This window comes from Gastrolobium bilobum, unplaced genomic scaffold (genome assembly GCF_033153095.1).
Source record: "Gastrolobium bilobum isolate Gb01-03AN ecotype WA unplaced genomic scaffold, APGP_CSIRO_Gbil_v1 utg2365, whole genome shotgun sequence".
NCBI classification, from domain to species: domain Eukaryota; kingdom Viridiplantae; phylum Streptophyta; class Magnoliopsida; order Fabales; family Fabaceae; genus Gastrolobium; species Gastrolobium bilobum.
Window position 1 is genome coordinate 44,807 of NW_026899145.1, and position 23,438 is coordinate 68,244.

A 23,438-nucleotide genomic window follows, 5' to 3' on the forward strand; every position below is an offset into this window, starting at 1 on the left:
GAAACTCAAATTTGACAACATTGATCCTCCTATAAAATGTGGATTTTAAAATTTCTAAACTTATTTTTCCAGGATTTTAAAATATTTCTTTCTACCAAACACTCCCTTGTTAATTTTATGATGACATTTCCTTCTCATTATTCTCCTAAATACCAAGTCTCGTAACAGAATTGCAAAATAAAACTAACACAATATGTCGGAATATTAAGAAAATTAAAATATGTCTCATATTGTAAGAGATAATTTTATTATATATATATATATATATATATATATATATATATATATATATATATATATAAAATATGTGAGATCTATATATATATATTTTTTCATATGGATTCATACGAGCCTTATAAAATTTAAAATTATTTTTTAGAAAAACATTAATCTTATTAAAGTAAGATAAATACTAAAGCACTATTAAGAACTACTGATGTGAGAGTAGATCACTCGGCTATAGCAGTTGCTACAGTAATCCATCTAAGTGAGTTCAACTCGTGACTGAAATTGCAACGCGTCGGCAGCCAAAATAAAAATTTAAGGAGTTGTCGTTAATTTTAAGTAGAGCTAGCAAAATGGACTCGGCTCGGTCAGTTAACTCGTCTCATGCGCTAAACGGGACGGGACAGGCTGAGTTTTTTAACCCATCTTAAAAGTTGGGCTGGGTGGGGCAAGCTCGTTTTTTGACATGTTGATGGTAGGTCGAAGCGCACCAGTGTAAAACAGGCTCAGGCTATTGGGTCAACCCGTCAAACGAGGTGAGACAGACTAAGTGTTTCAGCCCACTTTTAAAAGCAAGGTGAGGCGGGTTAGCTCATTTTTTAGTGGGTTGATAACAGGATATGATGGAGCACGACGGACCACCCACTTTGCCACCTTTAATTTTAGGGGATTAGCTAAAAATTTGAAGAGTTTTTATATAATCCTAAAACAATGTGATTTTGAGTTTAAAAAAAATGCTGGTATAACATGAATTTTATTAAAATATCCTTTATTTTGAAATTTTAAGAGATAAAGTTATCTCAAAAGTGAATCTACCAATACCAGAGGAGATTTGAAGTCGATCATGTACAAAGAATGATTTATTTGATATACTTATTTTAAAGAAATTTATCTTAAATTAATTTTGAAAATTAAGAAATCATGAAAGGAAATTACCTTTAATCATATTAACGTTGAATGGGTTGATTTTTAATTAATTAAAAACGTAAATGATAGAAATACTTAAGGGGGAACTAATTAAAACTAAGCAACATGTTAAGACGCCTAAAAAAACTCTATTCACGCTAATCCAAAAAAAAGTTTTTTGTTTATGTTTCTTAAAGATTTTTTATTTTGTATTTGTAATTTTTGTTTTCTAACTTTTTTTTTTCTTTTGTATACTTTTCCTATCCCTGCGATGTCCAACTAAAGAAACTAACTAACCCCCCCCCCCCCCCCCCCCCCCCCCAAAAAAAAAATAAATAAATAAATAAAACTATAGTTTTTTTTTGTATTTTTATCTCAGATTTTAAAAATTTTGGGTTTTTTATTTTAGGTTTTTAGTTTTTGTGTTTTGAATTTGTTTACTTGTCAGACTTTTCTTCTTCTGTCTATATTTTCCTTTTAAAAAAAAAAAAACTAAATGGCCTAACTATAAAAGGAAAAAAATATAGGTAAGAGAAAAAGAAAAAGAGATGAGAAAAAAATATTATAATGAGATCCATTAAAAATTATGTCTTAATAACTATTCATTTGTCGTATAACATTGCAATTGACAAGGATTTTCCAAAAAATAATTATTTTTAAAAAAAATGATTTGCTTTTTCTGCAGTTAGTGCAGATAAGTTATCTGCAATAAGTCCAATACGACGTCGTTTTGGAGCGGAAATCATGGTGTTTTTGTAATTTTAATTTATTTCAAGGTTATAATAGTCTTTATATTTATAATTTTTTGAGATTTCAATACCAAAACGACATCGTTTTGGACATAATTATAGATAACTTATCAGCATTAACTGCAGAAACATTTTTCCCTAAAAAAAATCAATTAACCCAACCGAGACAAACACTTAACCAAAAAACCAACAATGACACAAAACGACTGAAAAAGAGAACGTGCCCCAACATATGGGCTCGACCCACATGCTTGAGTTAGAGATTTAAAGACACCGTAAAATGCAGCACTGATTCAGAGATGGTGTACTGGATAGAATTGCAGTGGGTTGTTGTGGAGTGTTGCCAGAGAATGAAATGGACAATGGAATCCTCAAACAACAATTCATGATCAAAATGTAAATTTAAATATAGCATAATTAATCAAGTAAAGAGCAAAACTTCAATGTAATCACCAACTTAAAGGCTCAAATTAACAAAGATAAATGGAAACCCCCGATTTGGTGGGGACTTCAAAAGAAAATAGATGAAAATTCTCCCTACTTTCTTTTAAATAACTTTATTTTTCCCTCATGTATATATAAAAAAAATCTCCTTACGTACCAAAAAAAAAATTTCTCCTCCTTTTTTTGTGGGTTCAATTTTTCTGCATTTATTTTAGATTAGTTATCTATATTGAGGCCAAAATGACGTAGTTTTGGGACGGAAATTAAGGTATTTTTGTAATTATAATTTATTTCAGGGTTATAATAGTCTTTCTCATTATAATTTTTTAATTTTTCAACCTAAAACGATATCATTTTGAGAATAAATATAAATAACTTATCTACATTTAATGTAAAAATATTAAAAAAAAATTATAGTCTTAACTATTTTAATAGCCTCCAAATATTATCACATTCCGTCTCAATCTTATCCTTTTTCTTTCAAATTTTGGTAGATACTTAATTTAAATCAATTTAAATCTAACTTCGGAATCCCCCATTCTAAAATATTTTAATAAAGTTGGTAGCTTTTTTGTTTTTATATTGTACTAGTGTATTACCACTTTATTTTTAAATTTTACCTAACATGCTCCCTGGCACATTTTTTTTTGGTGGGTGCTCCCTGTCACATTAATAACTTATAAGGGTGACATGTCAATCATACACATTATTAGTGTCACATCATTATATGTTTAAATATGAATTAATTATAAGAAAAAATAATTTAAACTGAGTGGCGATTCACGCGTGAGCTTGCTTGGTTGGCGTCTTCTTTCAGAGCTTGCTGGGCAAATACTAATGTACGAATTGGTTGTTAGAGACATCTTTTATTCAATTTATATTAAGGGTGTCACATAAAATTAAGTGGTTTTATTAACTTTTTCTCTCTTTTCTTTTCATAATAAACGTGGGTGTGATAGAAAAACAAAGCATGATAAAAATAAAAATTATTTTTGCTTTAAATAAATCCATTCAATTATTTTTTATGAGTTACATGATCAGAAAGTAGGAATTTGAAAAAAATAAATAAAAAATCTCTTTCATGCCAAACTATTCCATTAAAAGATATTGGCATCATACCCAATTGGGTAGTACACGTGGTAGGGGGAGAAAAAAATTATATTCCACATAATAATCTCGAGTGTGAATTATATTCAATACAGAATTCTGAAAGTCAAAAAAACCAACCGAATACTGAATATTCCACATTGTCATAATTTAAACTACACCAATGCTATTGAACCAAATAAAATGAAGGGTTGGTTTTTTGTCATGTGACATGACTAGAGCATTTTTCTGTACACACAAATCAAGTGTAGATTTCACGCTTAAAAAAAAAATAAAAATCAAATCAAATTAGGATTTGACGCCGTATCCTTAAAATACGGAAGCGGATCCTTGTTGCAGGAATGAACAGTATCATTCTTGAAACATGATTCTTATATTTCCCTAAAATGAAATACCCATACCTATGACGTTTGCCTTAGATCAAGTACACGTATATTGCCACTAGAAACTACGGTTAGCTGGTACCAACCATTCTATATAAACAAGCCAGAGAAACCATTTATTTTTAACACTACACAAGAGACATCTGAAACTGAAAAATAAAATAAAAAAATATGCAGTCTCTGATGTCCTTGTTAGCATGTTTTGTGGTTCTGTTATCAGTTTCACTCACAACTTCAGTTCCAATTCAAGAAACATTCAACCATTGTCTAACACTCCATTCTCGAATTCCACACCAATTTCCCTCATCAATCTACACTTCTAGCAATGGTTCATACACTTCTATCCTTGAGTCCACTGCTCAGAATCTAAGGTACTTGTTGCCTTCAGTGCCAAAACCAGATTTCATATTCACCCCATTCCATGATTCTCAAGTCCAATCAGCTGTTGTTTGTGCAAAACAGCTTGGAATTCATATGAGAGTAAGAAGTGGAGGGCATGACTATGAAGGGCTCTCTTATGTTTCTCAAATTGAGAAGCCTTTCATGATCCTAGACTTGGTAAAGCTTAGAGCTGTCAATGTTGATATTGCACACAACACAGCTTGGATTCAATCTGGTGCCACTATTGGTGAAGTATATTACAGAATTTCACAGAAAAGTGCACTACATGGCTTTCCTGCAGGCCTTTGCACAACCTTAGGTGTTGGTGGGCACATTACAGGAGGCGCATATGGATCCATGATGAGAAAGTATGGTCTTGGGGTTGATAATGCCATAGATGCTAAAATTGTTGATGCTAATGGAGGGATTCTTGATAGAGCAGCCATGGGAGAAGACCTATTTTGGGCTATAAGAGGAGGTGGAGGTGGAAGCTTTGGAGTTATTCTCTGGTGGAAGATAAAGTTGGTTCCTGTGCCACAAACTGTGACAGTTTTTACAGTAACTAAGAGCTTAGAACAAGGAGCAAACAAGCTTCTTTATAGATGGCAACAAGTGGCACCAAATATTGATGATGAGCTCTTCATCAGAGTCCTCATTCAGCCAGGGAATGGTAGTGTTCCAGGTCACAAAACTGTAACCACTTCTTATAATGCTCTCTTTCTTGGTGGTGCTGATAAGCTTCTCCAAGTAATGAAGAAGAGCTTTCCTGAATTGGGTTTGACCAGAAAGGATTGTTTGGAAACTAGTTGGATCAAATCTGTGCTTTATATTGCTGGCTATCCCAATGGAACACCACCAGAAGTTCTGCTTCAAGGAAAACCCTCATCCAAGGCTTACTTCAAAGCCAAATCAGATTTTGTAAGGGAAGTAATCCCAGAAACATCCCTCAATGCAATATGGAAAAAATTTCTGCAGGATGATGGCCCCTTGATGATTTGGAATCCCTATGGTGGAATGATGAGCAGGATTGTAGAATCTGCAACCCCTTTTCCTCACAGAAAAGGAACACTTTACAAAATTCAGTATGTAACTGGATGGATTGATGGAGAAAAGAGTATGGCACAGCATATGAACTGGATCAGGAAATTTTACAACTACATGGCTCTTCATGCTTCAAAATATCCAAGGGAAACATATGTGAATTATAGAGATCTTGATATAGGGATGAACCAGAAGAACAGCAGAGACTTTTCAAAGGCTTGCTCTTGGGGTTATAGGTATTTCAAGGATAACTTCAATAGGTTAGTAAAGGTTAAAACTAAAGTTGATCCATCTAATTTCTTTAGGCATGAGCAAAGCATCCCTCCATTGCCAATTGGTTAAAAAGGGTAGAAGGCAAGAAAAGGAGAAGATCAAAGGGGTAAAGCACTGTATTATGGCTTGAATGCTAGATCAATGTGACAAGTACGGTTATATCTATTTGCAAGTTGAATAATTAAGTGAAGAATGTAGTTTCTTATACATATATTTATGTTCTATATGAGCAACTTAGTTGAGTAATCTTCTGATGTATTTGCACTTTAGTTCCCTTGCCATTTAGTTTCTTTGTATGTGTGTGTATTTGTGATAGTGCGCTAGTAAAAGCATTGGAGACCCTCTTGTTTGGTATTCAAGTGAATATTTTGAAGTAATGTCACTATACAAAATTTATTGTGCAGATTTGAGAAGCTAAGACTGCTCAAAGTTTTTCCAAATAAATGTCAACATGAGTGGCTTGTTAGTGAGCTTTGAACTACTACTTGTTTGACTTGGAATTAGAGGATGAGCTGTTAGTCCACTATGAACTGCAATAACATCACTCATTTTACAAAAAAGCACGATGTCAAAAAATAGTCCTTCAACAATGATACGTGTATCTTTTTCATATTATTCTTACTTCAATTAATGATAAATAAATTTATAGTTAATAACATGTATTAAAAATCAATTATCTTAAGGGTTCATTTTTTATGCAGTAAGCCCAATACGACGTTGTTTTGAGTGAAAATTATGATATTTTTGTAATTTTAATTTATTTTAAGGTTACAATAATCTTTATATTTATAATTTTTTAAGATTTTAATACCAAAACGACATCGTTTTGGAAATAAATACAGATAACTTATCTGCTGTCACACTGCAGAAATATTTTTCCCTTATCAATATAGTAATTAATTACTAATTTGTTAACTAAATAGCACTCATTATTAATTACAAACTTATATATAATTAACGGATATAAAAATAATTACAGAAAAGTGGTGTGTAACAATATTTTTCATTTTGTAAGTCTGTAAATATCTTTTGTGTCGGTCAAATAACCTTTTCACAAAACCCAAACTTGGGAAACGCTCAAAATCTTCCAAAATGGTAGCAATATGTGCATGTTGTATTCACTTAAGAAGTGCATTCTCTTTAACTTCAAAACTTCGGAAACACACAAAATCTTCATAAAATGGTAGCACTATGTTCATGATGTACTAGTTTAACAGCACATTTTTTTTTTATAATAAATTACAAGTATCTTTCAAGAAAGCCAATTCTATTCAAGTCAAAAACTTTCAAATATTAGGTTTTTCAGTGAAATATTTTTGCATTTACAAGTACATTTGATTCCAAAAACTTACTTGAGCGGATTTAAACATGTATCTCTTCTTGACCCGGTAACTTCCCCTGTTCCACCGCTTTTGTTGTCGTTTTCTTCTGTTTCTCGTTTCCTTCTTTTTACCACAAGTGTCGCATCACATATTCGTCCAGTTAGTCTTTGCTTTTTCTTTTTTTCATATTTATTAATTTAACTTTATGGAAAAGTATATATCCTCTTGAGTCTTGCCTGCTATAATTTAGGAATGGAATCCATGCTCATTTGATGTGACATACAATTTGAAGGTTTGTATATATATATATATATATATATATATATATATATATATATATATATATATATGGGGTTTGATTTTCTCATGTTGTAGAGATAAAAAGCATGTGGGATCCAGATGTTAGAAAAAATTATATGTAGGACCCATGTCAGCACGGAAATCGAAGGGTATGTAGGAAAATTTGAATTCTCATGTTAAATGAGAATTATAAAACCCTATATATATATATATATATATATATATATATATATATAGGTAGGATCCTTTGACACCAGTGTCAAATTTTAAATTTGACAACTCATCTGAGAGTCGTTAGATCAAAAAAGATCAACGACTCTGATTTGCGAGCATGTGATACCGTTGATCTTTTTTGATCTAACGGCTCTCAGATGACACCGGTGTCAAAGGATCCTGCCTCATATATATATATATATATATAGGGTTTTATATGAGTTATGTTGTAGGAAAAGTGATTGTGTTATGTTATAGAGATTCGTTTTGGGTGCCGAAGTTTTTTTTTTTTTTTTTTTGCTGCGGGCCCCACAAAATGTTGTGTGTGTAGGAAAATTTTTGTGGTCATGTTAAATGATAGATGATAAACCCATATATATATATATATATATATATATATATATATATATATAGAGAGAGAGAGAGAGAGAGAGAGAAAAAAAAAATCTATCCTTTTAAATCCTAACCGTTGATTTCCGTCCATCAACAGTTATAATCTATTGGACCAAACTTAATGGGTCCAATTTATTATTAATTAATTAATATTTTTAATCCAATAAATTATAACCGTTGATGGACGGAAATCAACGGTTAGGATCTAAAAGGATATAAGTTTATATCCTTTAAAAAGATAGATGTTATTCCCTATATATATATATATATATATATATATATATATATATATATATATATATATATGAAGAAATGTGTTTTTTATGTTACATGAGACAATTTATCTCATGCAACACAAAAAAATAGATAGAACTCACCTTTTTCTTTTCTCTCTCTTATTCAAAGTGGTTCCTATCCACTTTTTTGTGAGTTATGAGAAAAATCAAATTCATATATATATCTTAGTAACGCTTTATTTCTTATAATAGATATTAAAATAACAAACAAACGAATTCTTCGATAATTTATAAATGACTAATTAAAAATATTTAATATTACTAACTAACATATTAAATATAAATTACTGACTCACTAATTAATAAATCGCTAACCAAATCATTAGATTAATATAAGTAAAATTAAATAATTGGCAAACTGAAATTTCCTGCATAAATGCTTGGGTAGATTGGCAAACTGAAGTCCAAGCTGCACGAAGTAAATTTCCTAGCTCCCTCCCTCCTTTTGACGTAATAGTTTCTATCTTAACAAACAATTATCCGGCTATGGTACTACGTAAAATAAATTATTATTATTTTAAAAAATAATCAAAAGGTTTAAAAGAACTAGCATTAGTAATAAATTCACAATAATTTGACCTTTCAGACTTCAGATAAACAGAACAAACTTGATTAATTACATTTTGCTACTATCTATTCGTTATTTTTTATTAAATTAGAATACTTTTAATTAGAAGTGATTTAATTTTTTCCTTTGCTTATTTTGAAACAATAATTCAAGTTTTATATATATATATATATGAAGTAGAAATCTTTTTTTAATCTGACTGCAAATTTCCTTTTAATTTTTTTTAAAATCTATATTATTCTTTTTTTTACGAAAAAAAATGCAGGGAATATTCACTATTAACGTCATAGCATTTCACCGATTTATTTGGTTATGCTTTTAAATCATACAAAACAAAGAATAATGCTATTTATTTAAGCTTAACAAAAATATAGCGTCATCATTTGCAAAATTGTTATTAGCGTTATTCTATTGCCTGTCAAGGAATTTAGGTTATTGCATCTCTTGATTTCTTTGAAAGTAGAAGTTAACCTACGCAAGCCATCCCAGGCGCAACAAGGATTCATGTGGAGTGAAGTTATAGCAGAAAGGACTGTGCACAGGTAGGAGAGCTTTCTACAATTAATTTAACACATATTATCAAATTTTACAGGATGTTTGTTTGACACAAGATGGCACATTAACCCTCAGAAACATCAATTGAGGACCAAAATAAATTAGACAATCAAAATCATGAATTCTTGACATATATTTGTCTGAACTCCTGGACTTGCTATGATCTTAACCAATGAACAAATGCAACCTTGACAGTTATCTACGTTTGGCATCCCCCTTTGATAGAGGAGGAACCGTTCCAAAAACCTTATCCCATAGTGGTGAAGTGATCCCAAAGCCATAGTTCTGGGCCCGATAGTGATGATTCAAGTGGTACTTCTGCAAAATAACAAAGGAAGGATTTGTTAGAGAAATATAAAGTCATTAATGTAGCCTCACCCAACAGCTTAAGCTTTTGGGTTGAATTGGTTCTTTACTCTGGTATCAAAGCCTCCGTATCATGGGTTCGATCCTCACTGCCCCTCATTTAATTAATAATTAATTAAGTCTTGTGGAGTTTGTTAGCACAGGTAGGAGGGTCTGTGCATTGTCCATCCTTTAAGTCCAGTGGACTCTAGTGTGAAGAGGTGTGTTAGAGAACAGTATAAAACATTAAAAAGACCCTCCACCCAACAGCTTAAGCTTTTGGGTTGAATTGGTTATTTACATGGTATCAGAGCTTCAGCGACCATGTGGTCACGATTTCGATCCTCACCGCCTCCCATTTTATTAATAAAAATAATTAAATATTATGGAATTTCTTAGCACAGATAGGTTGGGCCTGACGCATTATCCATCCTTTAAGCCTAATGGACTCTCGTGTGAAGGGGCGTATTAGAGAAATATAAAATCATTAATGTAGCCTCACCCAACAGCTTAAGCTTTTGGGTTGAATTGGTTTTTTACATAAGGATTACTTGTCTTTTTCTGGCTTACAAGATTTAGATAAGTGCTAATATATCATACAGAAAGGTTCAATACAAGAAGAATATGACAATAAAAGAAAGATGCAAGCACCATCATGTTCTCAGTGCAGGAGCTGTTTGTCTTTCTCTTTCTCTGAAAAAGACACTCTTGTTTCTAAAGAAAAATTGAGTTGATCCAAATCTCTTTAAAAGAGTTGAGAGAGGAACCAATTCTGTATGTTTTGTGACCCAAATTTAAGAGACTCACAAGTATAAATAAAATGAAAAAGAATGCCTCAACATTCACTGTATACGAATTTAATGTCCTTCAATTTCTAATCAAATTAAATATTCATAAATGCTAAAAGATAAACTTTTCATCAGCTAATACAGTTAGTAAACTATACAACTATTGTTACTTGACCAGATGATTTTTGCTAAGTAACACACTGGAGTAAGGAATTGCAATTTAATTGTGATCCACAGTTAAAGGAGGGAAAGTGCTTTTACCTTAAGATTTTTAGGCACATCAGTCTTTGGCTGACCATGGTGCAAGTAGTAATGGGTGCAATCATACGTCACATAGCCCAATAAAACACCTCCAAACACAGCAGGAGCAGTTGAAGGGGAGCATACAAGCTTCACCAAGTTCCAGAACTGAACACGGCAGACAAAAACACCAACATCAATGCATGGACCCTCTTATCGTATGTTATACTTGAAAACCATTGGTATAGAAGTATGTCTAAATTTTACCAAGCATTTTATAAAATGTAAAAAATTTTCTGGCCCTTTTCAAAAGAAAGCTATAAACTATGTTACGGATGGCAAGGTTCTCTTGTAACATCAGTAAAGCCATTCCATAAGCAGCCAATTCTTTATATTCAAAAGCTCCAACGACTGGATGAGGGGCATAAGGATGTTTTTAAACTATTGGTCGCAGAGATATAGGAATAGATCTCCTCAAACATAAAACTAAATATAATTTCATGTTTAATGAGATCTTGTCAATAGTTCTTCTAGGAGATATCCTATCTGCTACTCTTGTACTGCATTCTCTTCTCTCATAAAGAGCTGTTACTTGTAGCTGTAGGAGTATATATTATATCAAACAAAGAAAAACTTAGTTCTTGCTACTGGTGAAATTGGCATAGTTAATGAGTCTTTCTTGTTTGATAGTGCTTATGAGGTTGTTCCGTTTAAATTGACTCTGACAAATTTTTCTTCACTAATAACATTTCCTTTTATGAAATTAAAAACAGTACATTAACAGACTTCAATTAATATAACCTATAATAAGCATGTCAAGTATTATGACTTATATGTAAACATCTAAAAATACTCACACAACATTTCTAAAACAGTATTAACCAAATACTGAAGACAATACTTCCATTGTCAGCATTAATTGAATTGCATCTATCACAAAATCCTGAGGTTGATATTCCATGACATTCCTTCATAATTAAATAATGGAAAAATAGTATCGCCGGGGTTATGATAAATAAAACCCACACAAGAGAATACAGGTATCTACTTTGTATTAGAACAGAGAGAAATTAACAATCATGTTTCAAATAATAATTACTCATTAATATGGGTGGGGAGGGAGCAAAAAAGAGAAGTTAACATTCCAAATTAGTGGAGGCTCTATGTCACAATTCTCTTCTGAGGTATGGAAATGAGTTATTCAGTATAATATGGTAAGAAATAGATACCGGAAATGCTATTAAAGTGGCTGCTGCTGGGGGGAAAACAAGTCTCAAGCTATCCATGGGGTGCTTATGGTGGCAGCCATGGAGAAGATAATGTAAGGTATTTCCCCTGATGCAACAACAAACCAAAAAAAACAAAAAAATAAAATCTTTGAGTGTTATTGGAACCAATAAGTGGTTGATCTAAGTAGATTTGATTAAAAGACAATAAAACAAAACATAAGGGGGGGGGAAGAAGATCTAACCAGTAGCTAGTAGTTTTAACATGGAAAAGGAAACGATGCAACAAGTATTCTGCCAATGTCCAAACGAAAATGCCAATAACCACCAACATAGCTACATGAGGACAAGTTAGCCCCACTTTCACAGAGTTAGAAATGAACCAAGATGCAACTGGCACCCAAACAACTGGAATCACCCACCATGCAGTGCGCGTGAAGAACTGTTCCAACCAACCAACCAAACAACCAAGTCAACAACACAGCTGAAATAATATCTTGAAATGTAATCTCAAAAATTAAAAACATTCCATGACTTGAAATGAAATGGCTTTTGATTTTTTTGTTTAACATATTATAATTAAAGGATCAAATAGATATAGATTTGATTTAAATGTACCTACCTCCAAAACACTGCTTTGAAAAAAACGAGGGCCTTCCTTGCTTACAATAGGTTGGTGAACCCATTCTTCATAAGCTTTTCCGAGATGACCAACCTGTCAAACAATAAAAAGATGAGAGTCAATACGTAAATGTATATTGTGAGGAACATGTTTGAAACAAGAACATTTGTGTCTTTACCTGGAAAACCAGGGGCTTATTCAAATCAACAACAAATTTCTTTGCGACCATCTTGGCACTGAAAAGAAAAGGGGGGAAAAAAAAATTAAGATCTGTAAATTGAAATGGAAAAAAATGAAAAGGGGAATGGTGGAATGAAACGAACCTAGCAGAATGGGGGTGGTCCCCTCTTCGCGTTCGGGTGAGAGGTGAAGCGCGAGAGGGAATGTGAGTCTGATTTTGTGAATGAAGTGAGAAATGTGTTTGTGTATTTAGGGGAATGAGGAAACAATATGGACCTCCATTTTGTTTGCCGTTAACAGTACAACTAAGAATAGAAAAAAACAGGTTATAGCCAAAACCTTCTTCAAACAACCTGGACCTACGAATTACAGGTCATCACCATGGCCAAATTATAATCAACTATGTTGCAAAATAATTTATTCCCATTGACTTATTTATTTTTTTCAAAGTTTTTTCATTTTAAATGATATAATTTGTGTCATTTTTAAAGAAAAAATATTTCTGCAGTTATTGCGAATAAATGGGTAATACCTGGAATAGATATTTTTGATACTATGCAATTTGTACAACCAGATGTACAGACAGTATGCATGGGATTAGCCGCTTCAATGGGATCTTTTTTGCATTTACTATTAAAACATATTGGGATTGAAATATTAAATAATTATAATTATAAAGACTTAATAACCCTAAAACAAATTAAAATTACAAAAACACCATGATTTCCGTCTCAAAATAAAGTTGTATGGTAAAATAATTTCTGCAGCCGCTTTACGTACAATGGTTATGATTCCCCACATTTAATGCTTTCATCCTTTGTATGGTTATGATTCTTCGCATTTAATGCTTTCAAGTATATATATATGACAAGTATTTGATTGCTGCACGTACAACAACTGCAGAAATGTAAACCCCTATATGGGCTTATCATTTTTCAAGCTCTCCGGCTACTAAATCATAACCATACAAAGATGGATAAGTGGTGATAAAAGAAGAGAGAGAAAAAGAAAATCATAACCATTCAAAGGTGGATCAATTAATATAAGAAAATAAATAAACAAAACGACGTCGTTTTGGGGTGGCCAGTTGTCGGAGCAATGTTTTTCCCATATATTGAGAGGGTTTATCTCAAGATGAGGAAAATATTTTTTATGCTCCAGGACCACCCAATGATTTGGTGCTCCCTCTCACAACACTAATTTTTTCTTTCTTTTTTTACCCCTGCTATTTTTATTCTTTTCCAATTTTATCCTCTCATTTACGCTAAGGGACCACCTAAAAAATAGTGGTCCCGAACCACAATAAATCCTCTCCAAGATGAGAGAGTTTTTAAAGATGGGATAATTTGAGTAGGATTTTAACTGCTAATTAGATAAGTTTCGTTATCCTAATCCGAATTTTGAATTAGTATTTGGGGTATATTGGATTGAAATTTCAAAGAATTTTAATAGATTATTTTTGAGAAAAATAAATTCATTGGTATTCGATTAGAATTTTAAAAGATTGAAAAAAAGTCACGTGATATTCGATTGAGATTTTAAAAGATTATTTTAGAGTCCTTCCAAATCCGTTGGTATTCAAAAATCTGACGATTTTAATGGATTTTCTATTGGTGTGTATTTCGTGAGACTTTTTAGTGAGAAATATAAATAGGAGGTCTCTCTCACAATCTCACCATAACCCCTAGTATTTCTTGAAATTTTCTATTGTGGTTTCTTCTTCTTCCTTTGGTGAGTTGACCTGCTCGAAACCGCATTCCGCCATGGGAGCTTCGTCAAAGCTCAAAATCAGCAAATTTTTGAGCGATTTTCATCACAAAACAACCCAGAAACAACAAACTAACAAAATTATAATGTAATCTATCTAAAATGTATGATTTTTGTATTAAAAACAACATAAACAGTAGGAAAACAACATGAGAACTAAAACCCTCAAACCAATTTTCGTTTTACATCAATGAAACAATATCAATATAAATAAAGAATGAAACTTTCATAATATAAACCCTATATTTCGTAACAATACATTTATGAATGAAATTCCTTCGCTATAGAAAACAGTTTCAAACAATTTTTTTGTCAATAGATAACTAAATAGTTATTTTTCAAAAGCACCAAAGCAATTTAAGGTTTCAACGTATCGATTGAAAATTATTTTAGAAATTTTCTAGATTTTCATGTAATAAAGCCCATAAATTTAGATTCTTAGAATATTCAATGAAAACATGCATATAATATATTAAAAAAAATAATAATTTTCTCATGCAATAGGAGATAATTATTATTCCCTACAGACTCATTTATGCAGGTGGAGTCCACTTTCATGGGGAGTGAGAGAAAAAGTAGAGTGAGACTCATCTTGAATTTGTGTGTGCAGAAGATAAATTCTTTCTTATGTAACATAAGAATAATAAATTCCTATAATATATGGTTAGAAAACTCTCATAACGTAGAACAAAAACCTCAAGGTTTCCAAGATCATTTGCAAAAAATTTCAAACAAAATTTTTTCATGAATTTTAGGTTCTATAGGCAAATTTAGAATTATTTTAATAAATAAATAAACAATTGGTTTTATAATCATATATGCATAGCTCTGATATCAAATGAAGAAGATAATTTTCAACCCATTTGTCAAAACTAAGAGTAGGAACGAGAAATGCTAATGCATTGCGGACTAATATAGCTTTAGATATGTGGAGAGCTGTTGGTTAGTAATTTTAAATGTTTGTTAAAAATTATATTATGCTTTATTGATTGAGAAAATTATATTATGCTTTACTTTTTTTTATTAATATTATTGCATTTCTTTGTTATTTTTTTATTGACTCTTGTAATTTTGAATGTTTGTTAAAATTCATATGATTTTTTGAAATCTTATAAATTCATATGGCCCTTTCAAATCTTATAAATTCTATTAAAATCCTTTAAAATTCAATCTTATGAAATATTGATTGTAAAAAAAATCTTTTATAAAAGTCTTTGAAGCTAAGAAACCCGGACACGCAATTTTTTTAAAAAATGGCGTGTTGAACACGAGTCCGACACGGACACGCTCCGACACGTTCGGACACGCGTCCGACACGCGGTCAACATTTTGAGACACGTGGTCAACTCTTCGACACACTCCGACACGTTTTTTGGACACACAGTCAACATTTTCGGACACGTGGTCAACATTCGGACACGCTCAGACACATTTTTTTTAGTCTTAATTTTATTTTATTAACTAAAAATAAAAAAACATTTATAAATCAATTTTTTTCTAATGAATTTTAACATGAAAAATTATTATTTTTTATATTTATGTTATGAAATTTGAATATTTGATTGGTTATATGACTAATTATGAACTGTTATATTATTAAATATAAATTATATTATATATATTAAAAATATTATTTAATATCAAAACATTTTCCAACGTGTCGAAATATGTCATTTTTTAGAATTAACGTGTCGATGTGTCGTGTCATGTCTCGTGTCGTGTCGTGTCTCGTGTCCTGTGTCAGTGTCCGTGCATCATAACTTTAAAGTCCATCCAACTTTAAATAGTCTTTTAAAATCTATAAGATTTTTTATTTCAAATTTTTTTTTAAAAAATCATAATCCAATACACCCCCTTATAACCATATCTATTATGTAGGTTCACATTTTTTCAAAACTTATACATTGGCGTTACAGATTTACTTACGTTTAATGCATGAATCAAGTCACAACTCTTTGGGAGGACGTTGCGGGAGAAAATTAAAATTTATTGAAAAGGAATGATGTTACCACTAACTTTTATTTTGAAAAAAAAAATTAATTAAAGCTTCTTTTATTAAAAAATTGATTTTTTTTAATTGAAATTAAATTTGAGAGCCTTATGCACAAGGAGAAATAGAAACTTAATGACATTACGATCTTTATAAATCTATTTTAAATGATTAGATTAATTGTGAATATTTTATCTTTAATAAAGTATTTATTTTACCTTGAAATTAAATTAAAAAATAAAATAAATCGAAATAAACACAATTATTCATAAATAAAATTAAACTACAATTGAGTTAATAACAAAAATTCACTCTTACATATTCCTACTGGAATGGAAAATTCAAAGTCATTTTATTCTTTAAGAAATATTTATAGGTTGATTAATTTTAAATTTAAAAAGAATTTTATTTTAAAAACAAGGAATAGGTTATATTTAAAAAAAAATTGTTTACAAACTATAAATTTTATTCTTAAACATGTACTATTAGAGTATATAGTGTAATTTATAAAAATTTATAAGCAAAATATTTGTAAATACAACTTGTTATAAAAACTAACGTACTACTGTGCATAATTTAAAATAGTATGGTCGTACGCAAATTTTTATGACGTCTACGTCAATAAGAATAAAAAATTCCACAAAAGTTGTAGATTAAAAAAATTAAAGAAAAATATTTTATAGTATTTTCTTTCTTTTCTTTTTATTTTCAATTACACATTTTCAACACAATAAATAAAGGAAAATATTTATGTATAAAAAAAAGGGTAAAATATGTGTCATTTTAAAGGATGTAAAGTTGTGTCATTTTAAGAAAGAGAAAGAGATAGATAAAGGAGGAGAAAGAGTTGACAAAAAAAAATAAAGGTGTGGGTCCTACCTCTTTGTGAGAGTGAAAGGATATAAGTTGTGTCATTTAAAAAGATAAACACTTTTCCCTAAAAAAAATGATAAAACTATTTGTCATTTTAAATGACATAAAGTTACGTCATTTTAAGAGAGAGATAGACACAGAATAAATTTTTTTATTTAAATTTTAAATTAAAAAAAAACCATCCACTTTCTCTCTCACATGATTTTCATGTTCTGTGTCTATCCCTCTCCTAAAATGACATAACTTATGTCATTTAAAATAACAAACACCAAGCCCAAAAAAAATAAAGGAAAATATTTCAGAATTAACACAAAATCATGGCATTATGCGAAAAGCAGCAAAACAAATATAGCCAAACAACCACCTTTGAGAAGAATTTAAAGCCTTAATCTTGTGGACCCGTCCCGAATCGTTTCCAAAAAAAAAAATTGTCAAACAAGAATTATACTAATCTCTAACAACCCAAACAAAATAATTAAAAAATGATTTTAAATTATATTTGACTTTTTTTTGGGAAAAAGGACTGTTATTTCTAAAATTCTTCCTTCTTATTTAACTTTTTTTTTTCTTTTCCATTGTTATTAAACATAATTTTACAAGAGGAAATAGATTGTTAGTTAACTTTTTTTTTCAAATTATAAAAAATACTTTTTTTTTTCAACATGCTAAGATTAAAATTCAAATGAGAAAGTTAAAAGTATGAATTCTTGTTTAAAGCAAACCAATCATAATCAACATATCGACAGAAAAAGGGCAAAAAGGAAAATAAAAACGAGAGGTGCCGACGTCGATGTATATAATCATCTACCAAGTGAAACATCCAATGACTTAATAAAAGAAGCATTATCAACAAAACCCAGCTTATACAATGACCCTTAATTCATACAAACACCACATTAACAAGTCAATGTATTTTGACTGCTCCACAATGACACTTCAAGCACCAACCTCGTCCTCTTCTTCCTCCTCGTACTCTTCCTCATCAGCCGTAGCATCCTGGTATTGCTGGTACTCAGCCACCAGATCATTCATGTTACTCTCAGCTTCAGTGAACTCCATTTCATCCATTCCCTCGCCGGTGTACCAATGCAAGAAAGCCTTGCGCCTGAACATTGCTGTGAACTGCTCGCTAACTCTCCTAAACATCTCCTGAATTGATGTTGAATTCCCAATGAAAGTGGATGCCATCTTAAGACCCTTTGGTGGGATATCACACACGCTAGACTTGACATTGTTAGGTATCCACTCAACGAAGTAAGAAGAGTTCTTGTTTTGTACATTTATCATCTGCTCATCCACCTCCTTGGTGCTCATCTTACCACGGAACATTGCTGAAGCAGTCAAATAACGACCATGGCGAGGATCTGCAGCACACATCATGTTCTTAGCATCCCACATTTGCTGAGTCAATTCAGGCACAGTCAAGTTGCGGTACTGCTGCGATCCTCTTGATGTTAAGGGTGCAAACCCAACCATAAAGAAATGGAGACGAGGGAATGGGATAAGATTGACGGCTAGCTTTCGAAGATCAGAGTTCAGCTGCCCAGGGAAACGCAGACAACAAGTAACACCACTCATGGTAGCAGAAATGAGGTGGTTAAGGTCACCAACTGTAATAAAACCAAAAGAAAAAAAGAAAAATGAAACTTACAACTAAAATGAGAATAAAAATATAATACGTTCAACATTTCATTTAGAAGAAGCAACCAAAAACCAAATGATTGCAGAAGTTCAACAACCATAACCACCAGCTATGAGTGAGACACAAGACCTAAACCCACTTAAATCCTCCCACCAACATAATAATGATATATAATCCTAATTTAAATTGTGAATTGAAATGTCAACCACATCATTATATTAATCATATCCTAATACTAACAGTTTATCCGACGAAAATAACCACATAGCAGAAACAATAAGAATAATAATAACAACAGCAACCACAATGATATCATAAGTTGCACTAACTGTACTAAAAATTCAAATGGAGAAATGAGAAACTTACAAGTTGGTGTAGCAAGCTTCAAAGTACGGAAGCAAATATCATAGAGAGCCTCATTGTCCAAAACCATGCACTCATCAGCATTTTCAACAAGCTGATGTACAGAAAGGGTGGCATTGTATGGCTCAACAACAGTGTCAGATACCTTAGGGGAAGGAAAAACAGAAAATGTCAACATCATGCGATCTGGATACTCTTCCCGAATCTTCGAGATGAGAAGTGTTCCCATGCCTGAGCCCGTGCCACCCCCCAAAGAGTGGCAGACTTGAAATCCTGTTCATACATTTTAAAGTTCAAAAACAAAATACCAATCAGTTAGCTGCAATGCAACAGAAGCCAAGCACAAAACAGGGTGAAAATTTTGACAAACATTAAATAAATCCAAATTGTGAAATCAACAACGACATGATTGTCATTGCAATAGGAACTTCAATGAAGCACTAATACGAGCCAAATTATATGCTTTAAAACATCAAACATGAAAGGCAATGTTTAAATTTCAGGGAGTCAATTACTTTTGTAAAATAATGGCAAATTGATCATTCTTTTCAAGAAGACCGTAGAATAATGGCAAGAATAACATATCAAATTGAAATCAACAAAAAAAATGCAATAAATCAAATTCTAACACAGATATGAAAAAGTGAAAAAGCGAGGGTTGGAGAAATGTGAATACAAACCCTGCAAGCAATCGCAATTCTCGGCCTCCTTCCTCACAACGTCCAAGACAGCGTCAATGAGTTCGGCTCCCTCCGTGTAGTGACCCTTGGCCCAGTTGTTTCCGGCACCGGACTGCCCGAAAACGAAGTTATCGGGGCGGAAGATCTGCCCGAACGGACCGGATCTGACCGAATCCATGGTTCCGGGTTCCAGATCCATGAGGACGGCGCGTGGAACGTACCTTCCGCCGCTAGCCTCGTTGTAGTAGACATTGATGCGCTCGAGCTGGAGATCGGAATCGCCGCTGTACTTTCCGGTGTGGTCGATGCCGTGCTCGTCGCAGATGACCTCCCAGAACTTGGCGCCGATCTGGTTGCCGCACTGGCCGCCCTGGATGTGTAGGATTTCTCTCATTTTCTCGGGAAAGTGAAGGGAAATGGAGACCGGAGAGTGAAAAGAAAATGAATGGAGGGAGAGAAAGCCTTTTTAGCTTTATATATGTCAACGGGTGAGGGAGAATTTAAAGGCGTGGTTGTACGTGTAATTTGGGTGTGTTTTTTAGGGTTATTTGCTAAGGATGAGTACCAACGGTTGTTCTTTCTTTTTGCGGTTTTTGTTTTTCAATAATATCCTTTGAATTTTAATCATGAGTTGGTGTTACGTTCATGCCAATCTCTCTCTCCCTCTCTGCTGTTCCATTTTTCTTGCGATTCTTCTAAAAATATAAAAACTGATTTTAGGATCAAACGAAGGAAAGGAGGGATAGGGAGAAAAAACAAAAAACAAAAAACAAAAAGGCTTAATAGATTTTAGTTTAACACATTACTAACCGAACCCGAAAAATGATGAATTAGACTGTATTTCTTAAATTGAACAACACATGCTGGCTCATTAGCTGTAGTAATAACAGATGGAGGCTAGTTAGAGTTGGTTTTGAGGATGCTAATATGCAATGGCTTCCAAGTTCTAGAACTTCTTTTCTCTAATCTCTCTTTTTTTTTTTTGTATGTTTATTTGGCTTAAAAACTAAATATTGTAAAATCTAAAACTATTAATTCGTTCTCTCACAAATTTTTAACTCCTGCCTGGCAACTTATAGTAAGCATATAATTAACATAAATATAGGAGCATAAGTATCAAAGCGTTAGTGTATATTATAGGCAGCATAGACATGATGCTTAATGTTTAATTACAACTTTAAATAATTGTTTCATATTTAGATTAGGGGAGACACGCACTATGCAAATACAAAAGATATCATCAATCTTACTGAGAATTTAAGGTGAGATTATATATCACCTAATTTTTTATTTTTTTTTATATAATTGGACCCAAGTCAAATTAACGTGAATGAAAGATCAGATCAGTTATGGCGTCCCTCAATAATGATAAGATATTTTTTATTTTATTTTTTTTATACTAGGAGCAGAGAACGATTTATGATTCAATTTTGTGGCTTGGTCCTTTTGTTTACTCTCTTGGGATTGTTAATTAGTAGAGCACTTCCAAGGATGAATTCCATATGTCATGTGTAGGTTCATGTTCAGTGAATTACCCGTACTGGGGGAAAAAGAACAAAATATTTGTCGTCCGCTGTGGTTGGTTAATCGCACTGCAAACATTAAACTTACAAAAACCTGTGTTGTTATCTTGTTCTATATTTCAAGTGGAAAAAATTACAGCATTGATACAGAATTTTGCAAATGTCAACCATAAACAAAAATCTGCTATCCAGAGTGATCAATATTATGCAAATCAAATATATTATCTACTCGATGAGTTATGTAAAAAATAAATACACCATAGTAGACTATGTTGAAATGAGGATGGCTAAAAAAAGAAAAATGCATACAACTTATTGCTAACTATAACAGTCACTAATAAAATCAAGGTAACAAACAGACCAAAAAAATATGAAATTAAAAGATCAGCTTGTACCTATAATAAAAAAAACGCTATTAATTCAGTGTCATTCTGTAGCAATCATTGGAGGGATGAGTTTAACACACACCAAACATGTGATATCCTATGTTTATGCATTACCAGGGACATCCTCTTCCACCATCATATTTATGCCTACGATACAAAATGTAAATGCTCATAAAATAAATTACGCTAATATGTTAACACTCAGAAGTAATAATCTCAGTAAAAAAATGGGTTATTTTTTTTAGAACCCAAAAAACGTTGTCTGAAAGGGATTTGAAAGCAAATTAACCAAATGGTCATGTATGAGTCATATTTTTTGTTTACATTGGAACAAATGTGTCTAAATAGCATCAAATCAATACACATGCTAAAAACTTGTAACAATATAAAGAACCCACAATGATAAATTTTTAAAAAACAACAACATACATTTGGGTCCACCAAAGACTTAAAGAATGAGGTGACAATAGCTTCACTGCTTCAAACACTTGAAACTTCATATCTTGGCTCATTATATGACTCCAAATTATTTTTTTTACGTTGAACTTAAATAACATCGATTTTTCATTAAGAACGTTTAGTTTTCTTAGATAATGTTCCAAATAGCACCCTAAGAAAAAAAACTTCTTCAAAATTAAGTATAACTCATGCGATGCACAGGAAAAAAAAGAAATTTGTTTGTCTGTCTCGTAAAATTTAATGCAAAACATAAAAATATATCTCTGCATTTTATTTAAATCAATATTGTTAGCTACCTAACTCAAACTTTTTGTACATATAGAGTTGGCAAATTTTTGAGTTATTAGGTTTAATATAAAAGAAGAAGAGCAAAATTTTAATTTAATTACAAAAAAATAGGCGGGTCAGTCCTCCGGACCGACTCCACTTTGCAACCTCTAATTGTCAGCATTATATACCAGCATATAATAAACTTTTATATTTATCCACACGAAAAAGTTCTAATATTTGCATCTAAGTTTTTATATTTTATCTCAGAAGAATGAAAGAATGAAAGTTTAATTTCTTTCTAATATATTTAATTTTAAAATTTAAAATTCAACATGATAATAGAATTAATTATACATACTTTTAAAAAATAATTTTTTTTTCTCTTTTAATTTATATTATATACATACATATATATATATATATATATATATATATATATATATATATACATTTAAAATATTTATCTTAAGTATTTTTTTAAAAGTTTCTTGTACGATTTTTTTTTCATTTTTGTATCATTATTTTAAGTTAAAATTTTAATTTACTTTATTTTAAATTATATTTTTATAATTTTAAATATTTTTTCCGTTAAATTAATAGTTTTTTATTAAAATTAAATTTATTTTATACATATCTTTTTTCCTGTTTTATAATTAATTCTAATAGGTATAATAATTAAGCCCAATAGACATAATAATAACTATCATTAATATGCTTAATAATTTTATTTTTTTTTGAAAATATTCCAATTGGTTCATTGCTTCACAACTAATCCGATTCGGGGCGGGTTCAGGATTAAGGCATTATGCTTAATAATTTCTCATGCAGAAAGTAGTGTGCAGTATTAAATGCTGAATCTTTTCCCACCTCTCAAGTTCAAAATTCAAATTTAGAAAGTTTAAATTTTAAGTATTAAATATTTTCCCTC

At 31.4% G+C, this 23,438-nt stretch overlaps 3 protein-coding genes across 3 annotated transcripts; 1 reads left to right on the plus strand and 2 right to left on the minus strand.

Moving 5' to 3' along the window:
- Positions 1-3,954: 3,954 nt before the first annotated feature.
- On the plus strand, positions 3,955-5,897 carry LOC133287577 (berberine bridge enzyme-like 26). The gene has a single exon (XM_061485213.1). The coding sequence runs from the start codon at positions 3,986-3,988 to the stop codon at positions 5,576-5,578; it is 1,593 nt and encodes a 530-aa protein (XP_061341197.1). The 5' UTR covers positions 3,955-3,985; the 3' UTR covers positions 5,579-5,897.
- A 3,252-nt stretch (positions 5,898-9,149) lies between these two features.
- On the minus strand, positions 9,150-12,606 carry LOC133287616 (dihydroceramide fatty acyl 2-hydroxylase FAH1-like). The gene is made up of 6 exons (XM_061485257.1): positions 12,556-12,606; positions 12,378-12,470; positions 12,001-12,197; positions 11,759-11,864; positions 10,551-10,697; positions 9,150-9,474 (listed from the first exon to the last, which is right to left on the minus strand). The coding sequence occupies exons 1-6, from the start codon at positions 12,604-12,606 to the stop codon at positions 9,352-9,354; spliced, it is 717 nt and encodes a 238-aa protein (XP_061341241.1). The 3' UTR covers positions 9,150-9,351.
- Positions 12,607-17,912: 5,306 nt separating this feature from the next.
- LOC133287575 (tubulin beta chain-like) lies at positions 17,913-20,310 on the minus strand. The gene is made up of 3 exons (XM_061485211.1): positions 19,873-20,310; positions 19,196-19,465; positions 17,913-18,797 (listed from the first exon to the last, which is right to left on the minus strand). Exons 1-3 carry the CDS (start codon positions 20,264-20,266, stop codon positions 18,124-18,126), a joined length of 1,338 nt encoding a protein of 445 aa, XP_061341195.1. The 5' UTR covers positions 20,267-20,310; the 3' UTR covers positions 17,913-18,123.
- Between the last annotated feature and the right edge of the window lie 3,128 nt (positions 20,311-23,438).